This window comes from Rhinopithecus roxellana, chromosome 16 (assembly GCF_007565055.1).
Source record: "Rhinopithecus roxellana isolate Shanxi Qingling chromosome 16, ASM756505v1, whole genome shotgun sequence".
In the NCBI taxonomy this organism is placed as follows: domain Eukaryota; kingdom Metazoa; phylum Chordata; class Mammalia; order Primates; family Cercopithecidae; genus Rhinopithecus; species Rhinopithecus roxellana.
The window spans coordinates 94,484,785-94,503,732 of NC_044564.1; the positions used below are offsets into that span (position 1 = coordinate 94,484,785).

Genomic DNA, 18,948 nt, shown 5'->3' on the forward strand with positions numbered 1-18,948 from the left:
CAGATCTGAAGAGCAGTCATTTGCAACTGGAATAATTGAAAAAATATTTTGGAGGGGATGGCCCTTTAGTGGGCCTAAAAGGATGGACAGAATATGGACAGACAGCAAAGTATTTCAGTTAGAAGGGCTGGTATGAGTAAAGTTAAGAAAGTGCAAGTCAGGCTTAAGGAAAAATAAGGGTGCCACATGGTAGCTGGAGCAGATGAAAAAAAGTGGAGTGGAGGAAAAAGGTGAGGTTGGAAAAATAGGATGGAAATATACAGTAAAGGGCCCAAATGGCATTCTAAAAACTCACTATAGAAAATGGGAAACTGTGGGGAAAAGAAAGATTAGACTGTTACTTTGTCTATATAGAAAGAAGTACTGTATTTGAGTGGCTGTTAATCTGTGACCCTACCCCCAACCTTGTCCTTGCAAGAGACAAGCGCTGTGGTGACTCAAGGTTTAAAGGATTTTGGGCTGTACAGGGTGTGCTTTGCTAAACAAGTGCCTGAAGGCAGTATGCTTGTGAAAAGTCATCACCATTCTCTTAATCTCAAGTACCCAGGGACACGTACACTGCCAAAGGTCACAGGGACCTCTGCCTAGGAAATCTAGGTATTGTCCAAGGTTTTTCCCCATGTGATAGTCTGAAATATGGCCTCGTGGGAAGGGAAACACCTAATCGTCCCCCAGCCTGACAACCATGAAGGGTCTGTGCTGAGGAGGACTAGTATAAGAGGAAAGAAGGCCTCTTGGCAATTGAGATAGAGAAAAGCATCTGTCTCCTGCCCGTCCCTGGGCAATGGAACATCTCAGGGCAAAATCCGATTGTATGTTCTGTTTACTGAGAAAGGTGAAAACCACCTTAGGGCGAAAGGTAGGACTTGCTAGCACAATGCTGCTCTTTATGCACTAAAAAGGTTTATGGAGATGTTTACATATGCATATCAAGGCACAGCACTTTTCCTTAAACTTATGTCACAGAGATCTTTATTCATATGTCTTACTGCTGACCTTCTCCCTATGATGATCCTATTATGCTGCCACTTCCCTTTTTCTAAGATGGTAAAGATAATGATCAATAAATACTGAGGGAACTCAGAGACTGGTGCGGGTGTGGGTCCTCTGTATGCTGAACGCCGGTCCCCCGGGCCCACTTCTTCTTTCTCTATACTTTGTGTCTCATTTCTTTTCTCAAGTCTCTCGTTCCACCTAACGAGAAATGCCCACCCACAGGTGTGGAGGGGCAGGCCACCCCTTCAGGAAACCATGGAAAAGATTAGCACCAACTGACTTGAGATGTATGCTCACTGGGGTTACAGGGTGGGAAGGACTTGCTAGAAAAGGAATTTCAGAGGTAATGAGAGGTCAGACTAACACTACAGACCTACCAAGAGGGAAAAAATGAGGGCTTGACTTAAAGAGGAGACAAATAAGAGATATTTCATAGGCCGGCCCAAATAATGTTAACTAACAGACTTCATGAATGAAGAACACTTACAGAAAAGGAAGGAATCTTAGTATCTTATACTAAGGAATCTTATACTTCCCTCAGTATTTATTGATCATTATCTTTACCATCTTAGAAAAAGGGAAGTGGCAGCATAATAGGATCATCATAGGGAGAAGGTCAGCAGTAAGACATATGAATAAAGATCTCTGTGACATAAGTTTAAGGAAAAGTGCTGTGCCTTGATATGCATATGTAAACATCTCCATAAACCTTTTTAGTGCATAAAGAGCAGCATTGTGCTAGCAAGTCCTACCTTTCACCCTAAGGTGGTTTCACCATGTTGCTCAGGCTGTTCTCGAACTCCTGGGCTCAAGTGATCCACCTGCCTCAGCCTCCCAAAGTGTTAGGATTACACAAGTGAGCCACTGCTCCTGGTCTACAAAGTGTTTTTGTTTTTATTTTTATTATTTTTGAGACAAGAGTCCCATTCTGTCGCCAGGCTGGAGTGCAGTGGCGTGATCTCGGCTCACTGCAACCTCTGCCTCCCGGGTTCAAGCGATTCTCCTGCCTCAGCCTCCCGAGTAGCTGGGATTAGCCATGCCCGGCTAATTTTTGTATTTTTAGTAGAGATGGGGTTTCACTATGTTGGCCAGATTAGTCTCGAACTCCTGACCTTGTGATCCACCCACCTCAGCCTCCCAAAGTGCTGGGATTACAGGCATGAGTCACAGTGCCCAGCCTATTTTTGTATTTTTAGTAGAGACAGGGTTTCACCATGTTGGCCAGGATGGTCTCGATCTCTTGACCTGGTGATCCGTATGCCTCAGCCTCCCAAAGTGTTGGGATTACAGGCGTGAGCCACCGCGCCCAGCCTAAAAGTGTTTTAAATCAAACACTATGGATGTGTAAAAAATAAAAAGTAAAAGTTGTCCTACTTTTTTCAGACCCACTTCCCTAATAATAGTTTCTGGTGTGCCTTTGCAGGTATTTGCAATGTTATACAAGTTATACAAGCCTGTGGGGGTTGGGAGGATTGTAATCCTTTTTAAAAATTACAGGTTAAAATTATAGATTCATAAACCCTGCAATTTTCTTTTTCATTCAACAACACAGAGATCGTTCCATATCCACATACATATATACATCTACTTCAATGTCTTAAATAACTGCATAGTGTTACAGAGTAATAGCGCATAATTTGGAATCCCCTGTTAACGGATATTTAGATTGTTTCTAGTCTTTTGGTGTCACACACGATATGTTACAAATATTCTTGCATATAATACTGTAGGGTCCTCCAGTCGCCCCCTTTCTTTCTGTGTGCTGATGGAAAATCAGAGTGCCTTGATTGCTCTCTGACCTAGGCAGCAGCAGGTTTCCCTAGCAGGCTTGACCATAAACCCGGGGCCTTGAACATTCCCAGGCCTGATAAAGGTACCTAGGCTGTTGCCCAAAACACTGGAAGAAACTGGCCTCAATCCCAAGCCAAATTCCTTTAAACTCTCATCTAAACTCCATACCCCGACCCCCTCGCTGCGGACAAACCCAGGAACACCTCTTTTCTCCCGGTGTCCGTCTTGACAATTTCTGCAGCCCTCTGTAGTTTCCCCCTAAACGCTTTTGGACTGATCGCCTTGGCATTCAGTGCTTCTTTTTCTGGCATCCCAACCAGCCACATCTCGGGAAGGTTTGAAGCACTCCCTTGTGGGAACTCCCTTGCCGCTGTTTTTGGGGCGATTCCAGCCTTGGGTTCGAAAGAACAAAATAACTGCACATTCTGTGCGCGTACGCTTGCATTAAATTTTTGTAACAAGAATGAATGGATGAAAAGGCATGTGAATTTAAAATGCTGATGATTCTTGCCACATTGCCAGGACAGGATCCTTTTAGAAGAGGAAACAAATCAAGAACCTGTACAAAGAGATGTGGAATGCTCCTCGTAAGTGGACAGCTTTGCTTTTCTCCTTTAAATTCTATCTGAAGGAGAAGGCAGTGCCTCACTGCTCAGAGGCAGCGAGGCCAGGCGACGGGAGAAAACACTCTGGGGCACTCTCAGAGGCTGAACCTGAATCCCGTCTCCTGCCCTCTGAACCTGGGATCCTCCCCTCTCTGCAAATTTCGGCTACTTTCCACCTCCCCTGTGACTGGGAAAAGCGTTGTTCTTGCCCTCAACCACTCTCGTGTCCATATTTAGGGGTGCCCCTCTCCTCGGCTCAAGGTCCCGGGGTCCTCTCACCTATGGTTCTCATTAAGCAGGGAGAAGAGTGGGCCGAGGCGCAGCTCCGCCGCTTGCTCGCGAAGCTCGTTGAGCGGCACTGCCTGCAACACTGAGTGAAGAGCGCGTAGCTCCTCCAGCGGCGCTTCCAGCCTCGCTACCTCCCTCAGCAACGCCAAGGCCTGAGCCGCCATCTTGCCCCCCCCCCAACGCAGGGGCTGGCCCAGCGGCCCGGTTCCCGGGGCGCTTCCCTGAACGTCGCGAGATCTGCTGATCACAGCCTCCTTGTCCCTGAGATTGCTATGAGGCTGCCAAGCCTCGCGAGAAGTGTCCGTTAGGGCCGTGTCAACTGTAGCCAGTGGCTGCGGCTCCCTCTGTCTGGCGTCATCTAGGGCGCTGCTCAGGACATTGCGTAGGCCAGTTTTCCAGTTGGCTTACGTGTTTATCGCGTAGGGCAGAGACTTGCCAAATTCCCGGCCAGCGGAGCGGCGAGGATGGAGACTTACGGGAATTTAAACAGCCTCGTGGGCTGCTTCGCGGCTCCAAAACCAGGCTCTAGGCGGCGGCGACCGCAGCCGTTAGGGAGGCCGCCCCAGGCGGAGCGGAGGCCTGGAGGGGAATCTTGATCCTGGGCCAGACACCTGTCAAGAGGAGGCGGAGCGTCGTGCCTCCAGGAAGACTGGATGAATATTCTCCAGGAGCCGGAGGAAGGCGTAAGTAATAGGGACGTGCGCCGCCTCGTTGGTGTTGATCAGTCCACCAAGGAGAAGCAGCTGTGGGCGCGGTGGCCGTGCCTGTAATCCCAGCGCTTTGGGAGGCCGCGGCGGGAGGATCGCTTGAGCCCAGGAGTTCGAAACTAGCCTGGACAACATAGTGAGAACCCAGCCTCTATCAAAAGGAAAAAAATTAGTGCGGTGTGGTAGCACGCACCTGTTGTCCCAGCTACTCGGGAGGCTGAAGCGGGAGGCTCACCTAAGCCTGGGAGGTCGAGGCTGCAGTGAGCTGTGATTATACCACTGCACTCCAGCCTGGGTGACAGCAAGACCCTGCTTACCCCCCACCTTGGCGTCCCCCCCACCCCCCCGAAAACCAAGAAAAACCAGTGTGGAGAGTTGCTCGCCCATATGCTCCAAGCTGCTGTATACTCCCGGTAATATAAACATCGTGAAGGTGGAAATCCAGTTAACCTTTTAGGTGGAGGACCAGATGATAGAGGGCGACATCTGACTGGGAAGGCCATCTACAACCAGGCCTAATACATCCACAGGGAACCAGTAGGAAACATCTGGGGAGGACAACCCAAATAAGTATCATGGGAGCAAGGGATGGTTTGAGAACTTTAAAAATCGCTGCTGTTTTGCAACGTACCAGGTTGATGGGGGAGGAAGGACCCTTAAATGCTGAGTGGGCACCGAGTATTCCAAGCAACGGGAGAGAGGCTATGTACATCAACATGTCTTCAACGCCAAGGAGACGACCCATCTTTTCTGTGCATGCCTTCCTACTTTTGGGGCAAAAGACAAAACTCTGGAAAGCTTAGAGGAAGCTAAGGACAGGATTTCCCTCATTTTTTTTGTGGCAGTGCCTCAGGTGACAAAATGATAAAACCACTGCTGCTTTACAAAGACTCTAATCCCCCACTTGTCTTTCAGAAAGAGATAAATGTCTTCCTGTTTTCTTGTGAACACACCCAGAATTACCACTGCCACTTTATGGATTGGTTTTTTTATTTTTTTATCCATCAAGTCGGAAGTCATTTAACAGAAAAATCCAGAAATCAGAATGTTGCTAATTGTGGACGGAGGTCCCAATCACCCAGATTCATTATTCTTTGTTCATTCTAATGTTGATTGTGTTTCTCCCTCAGGAAGGCCGTAGCTTTCTTCAGCCCTTGGGTTAGGGTATAATGGAAGCATTTGGGAGGTATTGCATCAAACATATGTTTGACCACTTTGCTGACTGTATTGAAAAAAACCCTCGCCTTACTCTGAAAGAAACATGGCAACAGTACAATATTGCTGATTCTTTGGTAGTGATAAAAGACGTGATTTGTGATATAAAATCAGCCACTCTTAAGCTTGCTGGAAACTGTGGGAGGATGTGTGAATGATGATGCATTTTCCCTAGAGCTAATGAAGAAGTTAAAAAAATCTTAGTGTCTGCAAAACAGGTGGGTTTAAGATTCATTGATACAGGGAAAGTGAAATTAGTGAGCTACTCAAGTTTCAATCTTTAGTCATAACTGAGAGTCTATGTCCATAGGAAGAAGTCTTTACAGAGGAAATTGAATGCTGTCTGATGCTAGACCTCAGGCCTCACTGATGCTGAAATTGATATGGATCCTTTCCTGGATTAAAGCTTGGCTTTTAAAAAAGATTTCAATAAGTTGCTTATACCTATAAAGAGATGCAGAAGAACCTTCAAATAAAGCAAAGGACTTGAAGAACGAGAAAGAAGACATGAAGAAGAGGATGTCATTTAGGTGAAGGTGATGGATACAGAATCTGAGTCTGAGGGGAAATCTGACTCTGAATCAGGATCCGACAGGGAGCAGGACAAGATGGAGGATGATAAACTGCCAGAAGAAAAGCCTGGACCCTCTGGCATGGCACTCAAGAGTCTTGATATGTCTGAAGAAACTGTCCAAGCCATTCATGTGAAATTGAACCTTTGGAATGTAACCTTCGAAGTGAATCTGGAGAGAGTAGAGGTACCTGAGTTGAAGGACGAAGAGGTTCCAGAGACCATCCTTCCCTTGTTCCGCTAACATCATTTTCATAACTACCATCATCCTTTTCATCACCAGCCACACATCCCTATCATTTTAGTCATGTAACAAACATTGCGCTTAAACTCTGCAGGGTCCTGAGCTAAACTTGGGGACATCGGCTCAGGAAATCATCTCAGGATCTGAGGTAAATGGTCATTAACAGTTCCATTCTTATTAATGTAATAGCTCTAAAAAATCATGGTCTTGATTTTAGTGACTTAAAATATAAAGGTTTCCTTAGGACCACTCAGCCTCATTTTCTCTTTTTTTTTTTTTTTTTTTTTTTGAGGCGGAGTCTCGCTCTGTCACCCAGACTGGAGTGCAGTGGCCGGATCTCAGCTCACTGCAAGCTCCGCCTCCCGGGTTTACGCCATTCTCCTGCCTCAGCCTTCCGAGTAGCTGGGACTACAGGCGCCCGCCACCTCGCCCGGCTAGTTTTTGTATTTTTAGTAGAGACGGGGTTTCACCGTGTTAGCCAGGATGGTCTCGATCTCCTGACCTTGTGATCCGCCCGTCTCAGCCTCCCAAAGTGCTGGGATTACAGGCTTGAGCCACCGCGCCCGGCCCAGCCTCATTTTCTCTAACCATATTTCTTCTATAGATAGTAAGTTCTTCAATCACAAATGGAGGTTTTCAGAGTTTACATTGGTAGTTGACAAGAGACTACTTGCTCTTGAATGACATGGCCTTACATTTTATAAGCGGTTTTTTTTTGTTTGTTTGTTTGAGATGGAGTCTTGCTCTGTCGCCCAGGTTGGAGTGTAATGGAGCAATCTCAGCTCATTGCAACCTCCACCTCCCGGGTTCAAGTGATTCTCCTGCCTCAGCCTCTTGAATAGCTGGGATTACAGGCGTGTGCCACCACGCCAGCTAATTTTTGTCTTTTTAATAGAGATGGGGTTTCACCATGTTGGCCGGGCTGGTCTCGAACTCCTGACCTCAGATGATCTGCCCACCTCGGCCTCCCAAAGTGTTGGGATTACAGGTGTGAGCCACTGCGCCCAGCCACATTTTATAAGCACTCTTAACGTTAATCTCTGTTAATCCTCACTTCAGACCTATGAAGGAGATATTAGACCTTCCTGTATGAGAAAAATCCCCTGAAAGCACACAAAAATTAAGTAACTCGCTTGAGTCTGCACAACTAACAATGTAAATGACAGGAGTAGGCCTACAACTGATTAACTATTGGATTTTGTCAGACACTTTGCTAAGAAGTGTATTAGGCCTTTAAGAATTTCTAAGGCCGGGTGCGGTGGCTCAAGCCTGTAACCCCAGCACTTTGGGAGGCTGAGACGGGCAGATCACGAGGTCAGGAGGTCGAGACCATCCTGGCTAACACAGTGAAACCCCGTCTCTACTAAAAAATACAAAAAACTAGCCAGGCGAGGTGGCAGGCGCCTGTAGTTCCAGCTACTCAGGAGGCTGAGGCAGGAGAATGGCATAAACCCGGGAGGCGGAGCTTGCAGTGAGCTGGGATCGGGCCACTGCACTCCAGCCTGGGCGACAGAGCGAGACTCCATCTCAAAAAAAAAAAAAAAAAAAAAAAATTTCTAATCCCAGGGAATGAAACAGATAGGTGAACAGGTTACAATAAATGCAGAGACTGTCAGCTGGCAATCTGCAAGCCAGATTTGATTAACAGATGTGTTTTGTTTGGTCAGCCTACTTGAAAACAATTTTGAATTGGTTTCCAGCATTTTGCCCTCCCTATTTTAAGATACTATTTACATAAAATTTGCCAACTTAAAGTGTGCTGTTTGTTGAATTTTTAAAACACTTGTGTTACTCTTGCCACAACTAAGACATAATTCTCTTAAGCAGTTTACTTATACTTCTCTGCTCTGTATCCCTACCCCCAGAATTGTCATTTTTAAAATGAGGATACTTCACATTAAAAAGCTGGATTAAAAATTTGGAAATTCTGATTAACAGTGGAGTCCGTATTCAGAAGGGCAACAGTCAGCCATTAGCTTGCTGCTTTTCTTATTTGTTACTGCTCCCCATAGTTTATGCTACCACAAAAGTGTGTGCAGGCCGGGCACGGTAGCTCACGCCTGTAATCCCAGCACTTTGTGAGGCCGAGGTGGGCAGATCACAAGGTCAGGAGTTGGAGACCAGCCTGGCCAATGTGGTGAAATCCCATCTACTAAAAACAAAAATTAACCAGGCATTGTGGCGAGTGCCTGTAGTCCTAGCTACTTGGGAGGTTGAGGCAGGAGAATCGCTCGAACCCGGGAGGCGGAGGTTGCAGTGAGCTGAGATCACGCCACTGCACTCCAGCCTGGGCGACAGAGCGAGAGTCTGCCTCAAAAAAAAAAAAAAAGAGTATGCAAAGTGCTTTATGGGCAGAGAACTATGGGAGTATCTTTTGGATGGCCTGGAAAGAGTTCATTAAGGAGAGAAGTAGGGATTAAGAGTGTTCTAAGCCAAGGAGAATTAGAAGGGAGATTCTGGGAGGAAGGGGCCAGAGAGGCAGCCATGTGCGTGCTTCTCTTGTTTGTTTTTGTTGGTGGGTTGGGCCTCTTTAAAGTGGAAGAATTTTGTGTACGTGTGTGTGTATGCTGTGGATTCTGAAGGTTTTGTGTTATTAATAAAAGTTTATGTCTTTGGGGACATCCCAAAATTTTGATTTTTTTTAAATTGTTTGAATGGAAAGTGAAAATAGTGTATTTTTGCAAGGGTTGTAGGTCTGGTGTGGTGCTTGCATTGTTTCAAGGGTGAAGGATGTCCAGTGGAAATTCCTCCCTCTCTTTGCTGCTGCCTCCACTGTCTCTCTCCTGGTGTCCTTCTGGCAAGCCTGGCAGACCAGGCCAGGGAGGAACAAGGAGGCAGGTGGTGGGAGAGAGGTCAGTTTAGGCCCTCAGTGCCCGCCCACTAGCACCTCTGCCCATGGCTGCCATTCACTGCCATGGTGCAGCTAAATTACCTGTGATGCTCTGGACAGGCTGGGCTCATGATGCCCTCTGCCAAGCTGCCTGTGGCCCTCTGTCCTCATGTGGCCCTCTGTCCTCATGTGCCTCCTGGTGAGTGCCTCGTGCCAGCAGACTATGAACTTCTTCATCCCTAAACCCCCAGCTTCAGGACTGAGGGGAAGGGAAGGAAGGGAGAAGGCAGACAGATTTCGCTTTAATGCTACTGGGGATCTGTGCTGGAGGCAGCCAGTAAGGGCAGTGAACTGTTTAGTCCTTGGAGGCACCAGTTGGTGTCCTGCAGACTGTGGGATGTTTTTCTAATTTTACCAGGAAACTGTCACTCCCAGCTACTTGGGGAGGAGTGACTGGGCTCGATGGAGGAGGGGAAGGGGTGTCTGCTGGTGAATCCTTGTCTAGGCATCACGTAAGAGGTTATTTTCTTCTGTCTATTGTAGTTACCATCTCATTTTTCTGTAATTATCTGCGGGGCTTTGTTTTCTCATCTTGGAAATATCTTGAAGTGTTAAGGTTGGAAGTGACTACAGAGTAACTCCAGAGGTGGTGAAGGGGGCAGAAAGAACCGTAGGGGGGGGGCAGAAAGAACCGTAGGGGGAGGTCAGAAGCACAGGGTTCTAGCTCAGCTTTGCTGCTCACCTTTTGGGTGATTTCTCCCCTTCTTTGGCCTTTATTTCGTCACCTGTAAAAATCGGCACAAACCAGTCGACCTTAACTTTTTGGGGATTGTAGGTCTCCCTGAGTAGTTTTGTGAAAGTATATGCTGTCTATCCCAGAACTCCAGCCTCAATCTACCCAATAACCCCCTGAGTATGGGGGCCCAGGTCTCTGAATTTTAAATACTTGTATAGATGAGTCACATTTAGCCAGTCTGGAGACCAGTGTTGGGAAATTGAGTAGAATTTCATCCTACTATTTCCTTTATATGCCCATCCTTTCTCGTGATGTATTCTTTTGCCACAGTCCTGTGACACAGGAAGGGCCAGTGACCTTGGTCATCTTAGATTTGCCCTTGTTGATATTCTCAGGGTAAATGTCTTTCCTTTCCCCTGATGGCGTTTTTTTTTTTTTTTTTTTTTTTTTTGAGATGGAGTCTTGCTCTGCCACCCAGGCTGGAGTGCAGTGGCCGGATCTCAGCTCACTGCAAGCTCCGCCTCCCAGGTTTACGCCATTCTCCTGCCTCAGCCTCCCGAGTAGCTGGGACTACAGGCGCCCGCCTCGTCACCCGGCTAGTTTTTTGTATTTTAAAGTAGAGACAGGGTTTCACCGTATTAGCCAGGATGGTCTCGATCTCCTGACCTCGTGATCCGCCCGTCTCGGCCTCCCAAAGTGCTGGGATTACAGGCTTGAGCCACCGCGCCCGGCCGATGGCGTTCTTATACTGTCTTCTGATCATCATTGCTGACTTTGTTTTCAGCATCTCAAAGTTTCCATAACTGTAAGGCTTACTTCTTCCCTGCAGTCTTCTGTGTTTTTTATTCATTCATCGGCACTCGCCTTGGAAAGTCAGTTATCAAAATAGCACCAGTGTGTAGGGATGAGCATTGGAAGAGCTCAAGCAGAGAAGACATAGGCGTTTCTGCAGGGCTGTCCTGGGGTGGTTCTTGATGAGGCCAGCTGGGGAAAAATCTAGGTGGCAGATGTTGGCACACTATAAGAAAAAGCATCTTGTGAAAACCTTTAAGTTAGATGGACTTCATCAAGAGTTGATGAACCTCCCACCTCCAGGAGTGTTCAGGCAAATGTGAGATGCATGCATTGGACCAGATGACATGTGAGGCCTTGGTCAACTCTAGACTTGTGTATATAGGCTTGGAAAGATTTTTAAGTTTTCTCCTCAGTAGGTCACTTAGGTGGGCCAGGTTTGACAGTTCACTGAGCTCCTCTTAGGAGCATCATAATTTGGTTTTGTTCCCTTCTCCAGGTACTTTTGGGAGGGAAAAATAGAAGCCACTAACATCCTGTTAGTGAGTGAGGATATGAGCATGGGGGGGTCTGTTTTTTTTTTTCTTTTTTGAGACGGAGTTCCGCTCTTGTTGCCCAGGCTGGAGTGCAGTGGCGCAATCTCGGCTCACTGCAACCTCCACCTCCCGGGTTCAGGTGATTCGCCTGCCTCAGCCTCCCAAGTAGCTGGGATTACAGGCATGCACCACCACACCTAGCTAATTTTGTATTTTTAGTAGAAATGGGGTTTCTCCATGTTGGTCAGGCTGGTCTCGAACTCCCGACCTCAGGTGACTCGCCCACCTCAGCCTCCCAAAGTGCTGGGATTACAGGTGTGAGCCACCAAGCCTGGCCCATAGGAGGTCTTGATAGGGGAGTGAGTGAGACCATGGCCTTTTTCCAGGTTCCAATTAAAAGTTAGCAGAGATAACTGACTGAGGTGTTTCCCCACATAAGATGCCCTGGGTTCATTTGTAAGCTAGTGACAGGGCCTGGTGACCCCAGAGGAAAGCTGTCTCCTAAATGACCAGATGAATGAGCAGTGGCAGCACTGGGGATCAGGTCCTAAAGCAGCATTTTTTAGTTTTTGTTTGTTTTCATCTATAGTTAATGAAGACAGAGACTTCCAGGGTCTTCATGCTGTCCATCTGCATCAGGTTAAGGTTGGCATCTCTTCTCACTCCTTTTCCATAGGACCAGCCAAGGTACTAAGGGAATGACCTTGAAAAGCTGGAGACCTGGATCCCAGCCAGCCACCTTCTTTGTGACTCTGGGCAAGTCCCTATCCCTCTCTGACCCTCAGATTCTCCATGTGTATAATGAGGGGCTAGAATAAGATAGTTTAAACCAGTGGCCTTCAAAATGTTGGTCTCAGAACCCCTTTACTCTTTTAAAAATTGAGACCCAAAAGAACTTTATGGGTTATATAAAAGTTTACTATTTTAGAAACTAAAACAGAATATAAAAATATTTTTATTTCATTTAAAATGATAAAACCATTACATAATAACATAAATAATGCATTTTTAAGGAAAGTAATAGTTCCTAAAGACAAAAAAATTTAGAAGAATGACATTTTACATTTTAGCAGATTCTGGCTTAATAAGACAGCTGGATCTCCTCAAACATCTTTAAATTCTAGGACACTTTAAGCTCATGGTGATAAAGTCAGGTCTTTCAAAATTTAGTTTTGTTTGAAAACATCAATTTTATCATTGGCCATACATGATGTCAATTGTCTTTATTTGAGTGGTGGGCTCAATTTATTCATATTTGAGGAAGTGCCTACCTAATACTCAAGCCTGAAGTAACTATAATTTGTAGAAATGACAAATTATGGTTACTCGGACTTGAAAGTAAAATTGGTGTTCCACCAAAGAAAAAAAAAGTTTAACTTGTACTAAAACAATCAGACACGCAGTGAACTTAGGCATGTAGTAGAAATGCTTTATGTGTACTTCCTACCAGTGTTTTGTCACACAGAATATTGAAAAGGCATGTACACAAGGATTGAAATTAAAGTAGTAATTTTGCCTACTTCATCAGAGATGCTAAGTGAAACTGACTTTTTAGAAATCCAACTGTGTGGCAGTGAAGAATATAATGACAATGAGTACAGGTTAGTGTCACTGTCTCAACTCATGCTGAAGTGCCAGCAGTTTTACCTTTTTTTTTTTTTTTTTTTTTGAGACGGAGTCTTGCTCCGTTGCCCAGGCTGGAATGCTGCAGCATGATCTCAGCTCATTACAGCCTCTGTCTCCCAAGTTAAAGCGATTCTCCTGCCTCAGCCTCCCAAGTAGCTGGGATTATAGGTGCCCGCCACCATGCCTGGCTAATTATTATTATTATTTTTTGTCTTTATTTTTTGGTAAAGACAGAGTTTTGCTACATTGGTCAGGCTGGTCTTCAACTCCTGGGCTCAAGTGATCCACCTGCCACGGCCTCCTAAAGTGCTGGGATTAGAGACATGAACCACCACACCTGGCCTGTTTTTTTTTCTTTTAAACCATTAGTGCTAATGTCAACATAGTAAAAGAACAAATAACAAAATAATATTGTTATGAAAGTAGTTTTGGCCCCAAGGACCCCCTAGAGTCCTGGAGATCCCCAGGGGTCAGTGGACCTTCACTTTGAGAACCTCTAGTATAAACCTTTATCATTCTGTCATTCAAAGTGGAATTTTTGGAATTGGCATCACCTGGGAGCTTTCAAGAACTGTAGAATCTCCTGCTCACCCCAGACCTACTGAATCAAATTATAGTTTAACAAGACCCCCAGGTGATTTCTCTGCACATTAAAGCTTGAGAAGCACTGGTCTAAACCAGTGTTTCTCATAACTGCCTGCTATTATTAGCATCACTTGGACACATTTTTCAAACTACCAATTTAGGCCCGACCTCACAGATTTCGACTTAATTTGGCCAGGGCGGGGATCAAGTATAGTATTAAAAAGCACCTTTCTTTTTAGATGACTCTAATGTGGTCACCTAAATCTTCTCAGGTTGACTCTAACATAGGGCCAGAGATGCAAACCACCTATATGGATGATGAAACCTTTTCTTTACTTCTTAGGGAACTAGGATTCTGTGAATACATGGTTACATCTGGGTCTCAAACTAGCTATAGAGGGGGCCCTTATGATACCACTTCAGCAGACGTGAGAGAGTAAGGAACCATTGGTAGAGCCAGTACTGTTGAGAAATTAAAATTTTAACTGGTGAGGGACAGCTTCAGGGTTAAGAGAGTTGGACCTCCTACCTTGAAACCTGGCTCCCCACCTGCCACTTGTTCCATAGTGCTTGGAAAATATGAATACTTTCTGTACCTCAGTTGCCCCTTCTGTAAAATGGGGATTATACAAATAGGTTGTTATGCATATGGAAATAAATGTGAAATCCATATATGAAAGACTTTATCAGTCTCAGCTCTTATTACTAATGTGTTAAAAATGTCTTTGAATTCTGTATGTCCGCTTATAAAAACACGTAAGTTAACAAAATTCATTATCTTCAGGCACCCAACTTACAGAATGTTTAAGCATACATGTGAAGCAACATGTGAATGTATACATGTGCTGTGATTTATTAAGCATGTTATGGGAAGTTTAAAATACCTCATTCAGCAGAAAGGAGGCAGAGGATTATAATCCTCATTTGACAGATGGGACACTGAGGTCCAAGTCCTCATGTTTCTTCAGCCTAGAAAGTGAAGAGAACTTGCACTGTGTGACAAGGGCCAGGTGAAAGAAACAGGAGAGGAGGAGAGATTCCTGTAGACCTGGATTGTCAGGGAAGATCCCTTGGAAAAGGTCAATGGTTGAATTGGACCTTGAGGGATAGAGAGGTTTTTTTTGTGTGTTTTTTGTTTGTTTGTTTTTGTTTTTGAAGCAAGAATAGGCTTTTGATTGATCAGCAGGAGCAGGTGGAATCTAGGTGGGCAAGAGAATACAGAGATATTGGTGGGGGATTGTTTTGGGAAGCGATGTGCATAGGATAATAATAAAAAGAGTAGCTAGCATTTAATGAATACATACAGTGCCAGCTGGTGTACTGGGTGCTTTGTATACTTTGTGTTAATTAATCCTCAGCAGTCTAGTCATGTAGGGCTTTTTTTTTTTTTTTTTTTAAGGAGCATTTGAAGAAAACTAAGTGACTTGTCCATAGTCAGACAGCTAGTAGGGGCAAACTTAGAATTTGAACCCATGTCTGTAAGACTGTAAAGCTATCTGGCCTAACTGGCCACTTGTTGACAGATGGGAAACATAGGCTGGAGAGTGACAGGCCGTGGACCTGGACAGGGGGGGTGAGGCAGGTTGCAGAGAGCCTCCCATGAGGCTGGCCAGTTGGGTTTTATCACATGAGTTGATTCTAATCATAGTCACTCACAGGGCTTTGCTTTCTCTCCAAAGGCTATACATACTTTTGAAATCCCAGAGGTCTTCAGTCTCCCTGTGGGTCAAGGAGATGTGCAGTATTTAAAGTGGATTGAGGACAGCATGGAAGAGGATTGAGTGGGGAAAGCTTTTTGTGCATTCTGCTGGCTACCTCCAGCGGCTGCCTCCAGCCTTCATCAACTGCACTCTGGGGAAGAGGAGGACACCTTCTACCTCCCAGCATCTCTGGATTCCGTGTTCCTGTCGGCACAGAGGAGCTAAATGGCCTGTGGAGGCTGAAGGTCTGAGGCTCCTAAAGCTGGAAGAAAAGGCTGGGCCAGTCAGGCCAAGCAAGAACATAGGGTAACTTGTCTCTGAGTGCTTCATGGTTAAGGGGGATAAGGGGGCATGAGGGCACGAGGATGGTTACATGTAGTGACTGAAGGGAAGAGGCAGTGATGGTGAGACTTGTCATCTTGAGTCAGTAGGCCTACCTCAAGTGCCTAGGATGTAATTGCTTTGCTGCTTCTCATAGAGAGTGGCCCTAGTGACCTTGTTCACCTGGAAGAGTGTGGGATGAATGTCTCCTCCTACGGGGACTGGCAAGTGCTTTATCAAAAGGATAAATTGCTAATGGTGGCATTTCAGGATTATTTCTCCTTGCTAAAGAGGCTTTTGTTGGTCCTGAATTCTGAGGAGGTAGGACTAGGAATGGACTCCATGAACCTGTGTATGACTCAGGGAATATTAGGACTTTGGCACAGCCTCATGGGTTGGGAGTAAGTCTTGGCTCTTCCCTAGCCTGAATGACAGGTAACAGATCGTTCTGATGTTTTGTCAGTGAAGATGTAGATTCTGAGCCCACCAAACTAACCTTTTCACTTGAACATAGAAATAGCCCCAGGAATCGGACAGACCTGTGTCTTTAGGTTTGTTTCATAGAGCCCCAGGGGTTGACAGTAGTACCTTGGAGACTGCCTGCATGGGGATTTTTTTTTAAAGTGTTCTTTGTTAAAGGTTTGTAAACCACCTCTCTCAGCCAGTTTTCATTTTATACATTACTGCAGGAAACTGAACTGCATGGAGGTCCAGAAAGTGGGTAGTGCAGGCTGTAGTGCTGATAACTACTGTACTTCTTGGATCTTCGTGCTCCCAAATACCAAATGGAAGACGATCTCTGAGAGTCTTTTGTAAAGATCTTGTAGGGACTTTAGGCTGGGGCCTTTGGAAAGTTCCTGAGGATTCCAATGGAGATTTTGAGGGTTTGTCTTAGAAGAACAAAGAGAATGATAATGGTGATGTCCCTGCTTTTTACAGCAGATCATGTTGTGATATATATGCAAACCTGTGTAAAGTAAACCCTATCTAAAATGTGCTGGGGACCCAAGATGGACTGCCTGTATTGCTTCCAGGATAAAGTCCAGGATAAAGTGGATTGAGGACGGCATGGAAGAGGATTGAGTGGGGAAAGCTTTTTGTGCATTCTGCTGGCTACCTCCAGCGGCTGCCTCCAATTTCTAGCTCTGGTTTTTATAACCTTGCTTCAGCTCACCTTTTCCGTCATCATCCCCTGCATCTCCTCTCCCACGCTGGGAAATGGATGGCTCCACTATACTGTGTGATGTTATTGCTATGTTCATGCCGTCCCCTCTGCCTGGAATGCCTTTCTGCATGAATGCCTATGAAATGTTGCTGCTCCTTTGTATGGCCTGGCTTCCATGGTTGGCAGGAATCTCTTCTTTTGTGGTATTCCTGCCATCTTTGTGCATCACAGTCAGCTTTGTATTCCTAGATTGTAAGCTGCTTGAGGATAGGGGCATGTCTTGCACCTGTTTGGCAAATTGATGTTTAAAGTATTTAAATAACTAAAGCTCTCGCTACAGTACATAGTCACTTGTGATTTATGGAATTGGCAAAATTCAACTTTTTTCCTTGAATATTCTTAAAGTGAGACTAATTCCAAAGGAGATTTTTCTGTCTGTGGCCTTCATTGGGTGGTTTGCTGTTATCAGAAAGCTTTTGGTGGCCTTCCTCTTCCCTGGTGTCAAGGTTGACTGTAATAGGAAATGGGAGGGGAGAGGGCCATTTCTGCCAGGCATTGTCATAGGTTCTTAACATTATTTAACCCTTATAATGCAATGTTTTCCTCACTTTACAGATGAAACCTGAGACCAGAGAACATGTAACATGTAAAGTACATGGCAGAATTAGGATGTGAACCCAACTCTGATTCTAAACCTAATGCTCTTACTCTTTCATTCAGAGGTTCAGTCAGTTCTTTGTAGGCCATAGATCCAGAGAAGCTGCTGTAGCCAACAATAAAGTTGTTAGTTTTTAAAACATCTATGTGGTAAGTTGGTCTGGCACTTAAAAATGTATCGTTTGCCGGGCACAATGGCTCACACCTGTAATCCCAGCACTTTGGGAGGCCAGGGTGGGCGGATCACGAGGTCAACAGATCGAGACCATCCTGACCAACATGGTGAAACTCCGTCTCTACTAAAAATTAGCTGGGTGTGGTGACACATGCCTCTAGTCCCAGCTACTCAGGAGGCTGAGGCAGGAGAATCGCTTGAACCCAGGAGGCAGAGGTTGCAGTGAGCCGAGATCTTGCTACTGCACTCCAGCCTGGCGACAGAGCGACACTTCGTCTAAAAAAAAAATAAATGTGTTGTTTACTACTCACCACAGATCTGCAGGAGTTCACTGATCTCTAGGGTCTGCCTTATTGCCAACTTACGTGGTTTGGTCACTATTACAAACCGTCATCCCAGAATGATGATGCAGAGGCTAGGGCTAGGACCCAGACCAGTGTTTCCACGTGGGAATTCCCTCCCAGTATTTCTTCGGAAAGGTATGTTTTTTGAATCCATAAACCCTAGAAAAATCAGTTGAGGAAATGAGAAGTATTGTAATTATTCTGTGAATACTAACACTTACCATTATAGAGACATTACTAGTTTGAGAGAATCCAACTTCATCAAATACTAACATACTGAATTGAAGGCTATGAGAACTGAGACAGGAGTATAGCAGAGAGAAACAGTCACCATCTAATTAGCCCTACTTTTGGTTGCTGTGATGTCATTACGTCTGTATGTCTGGCCATATCAGCTGCTAATGGTGAGTTCTTGCAAATAAAATGATTTGATAAACAACCTAGCATACTTTATACAAATCTTACAAATGGTGTTCTGAGAAATAAACTTTGGAAGCAAAATAAGTTAACAGTCTGGACACGATTGATTCTATATTCTGTTTACCTTGCTCTAGGATATTCAAATGTTATATTTATTTGAATGCTATCCAATATATGTTGCCTGGCATCTTCCTGTCTTTTAAATATTCTCTGTACGCTACAGTTCTTTGTAAGTAAAAACAGGCTTAATATGTCTACTTAGTAAACAGTGTTTCCAGATACCTATGATAATGAAGAAAAGAGTATAAAGAATGAAGTATTTTAAGAATAACTTACGATTTGGGGGATTTCTGAGCATTCTACTTCCTTGTCCTTAAATTCCAAAGGTAAATGTTAGTTGTGAATTTGGAAATACTAGACTACAGAGAAGCAGGCACTCTCTAGCCTGGGAGGCCCACTGATCTTAGGAGGGTCCATACAGCTGCTTATTGTAGACCTTGCACTAGAACCCAGGTCTTTTGACACCTGGTGCCACTTTTCATTCCATTCCATTAATTATAGCCCAGAGAATAACCACCCCCTCGCCCAACTCCCATTGTGGTTTTACTCTGAGGACAGATAAAAGATTGAAGCTGATGGAGTGG

The 18,948-nt window shown here is 45.1% G+C and overlaps 1 protein-coding gene and 1 long non-coding RNA gene across 2 annotated transcripts in view; one reads left to right on the plus strand and one right to left on the minus strand.

The window, feature by feature from the left end:
- PSMD5 (proteasome 26S subunit, non-ATPase 5) overlaps window positions 1-4,242 on the minus strand; it is a 26,432-nt gene extending 22,190 nt beyond the window's left edge. Inside the window, exon 1 of the mRNA XM_010372019.2 lies at window positions 3,672-4,242. Coding sequence (XP_010370321.1) covers window positions 3,672-3,844 — 173 coding nt within the window. The 5' untranslated portion in view covers window positions 3,845-4,242. The remainder of the gene's footprint in view (window positions 1-3,671) is intronic.
- Window positions 3,990-18,388, plus strand: LOC104669129. The gene is made up of 2 exons (XR_748943.2): window positions 3,990-6,565; window positions 15,202-18,388. It is a non-coding gene; the product is annotated as an uncharacterized LOC104669129 (long non-coding RNA).
- Window positions 18,389-18,948: the final 560 nt, after the last annotated feature.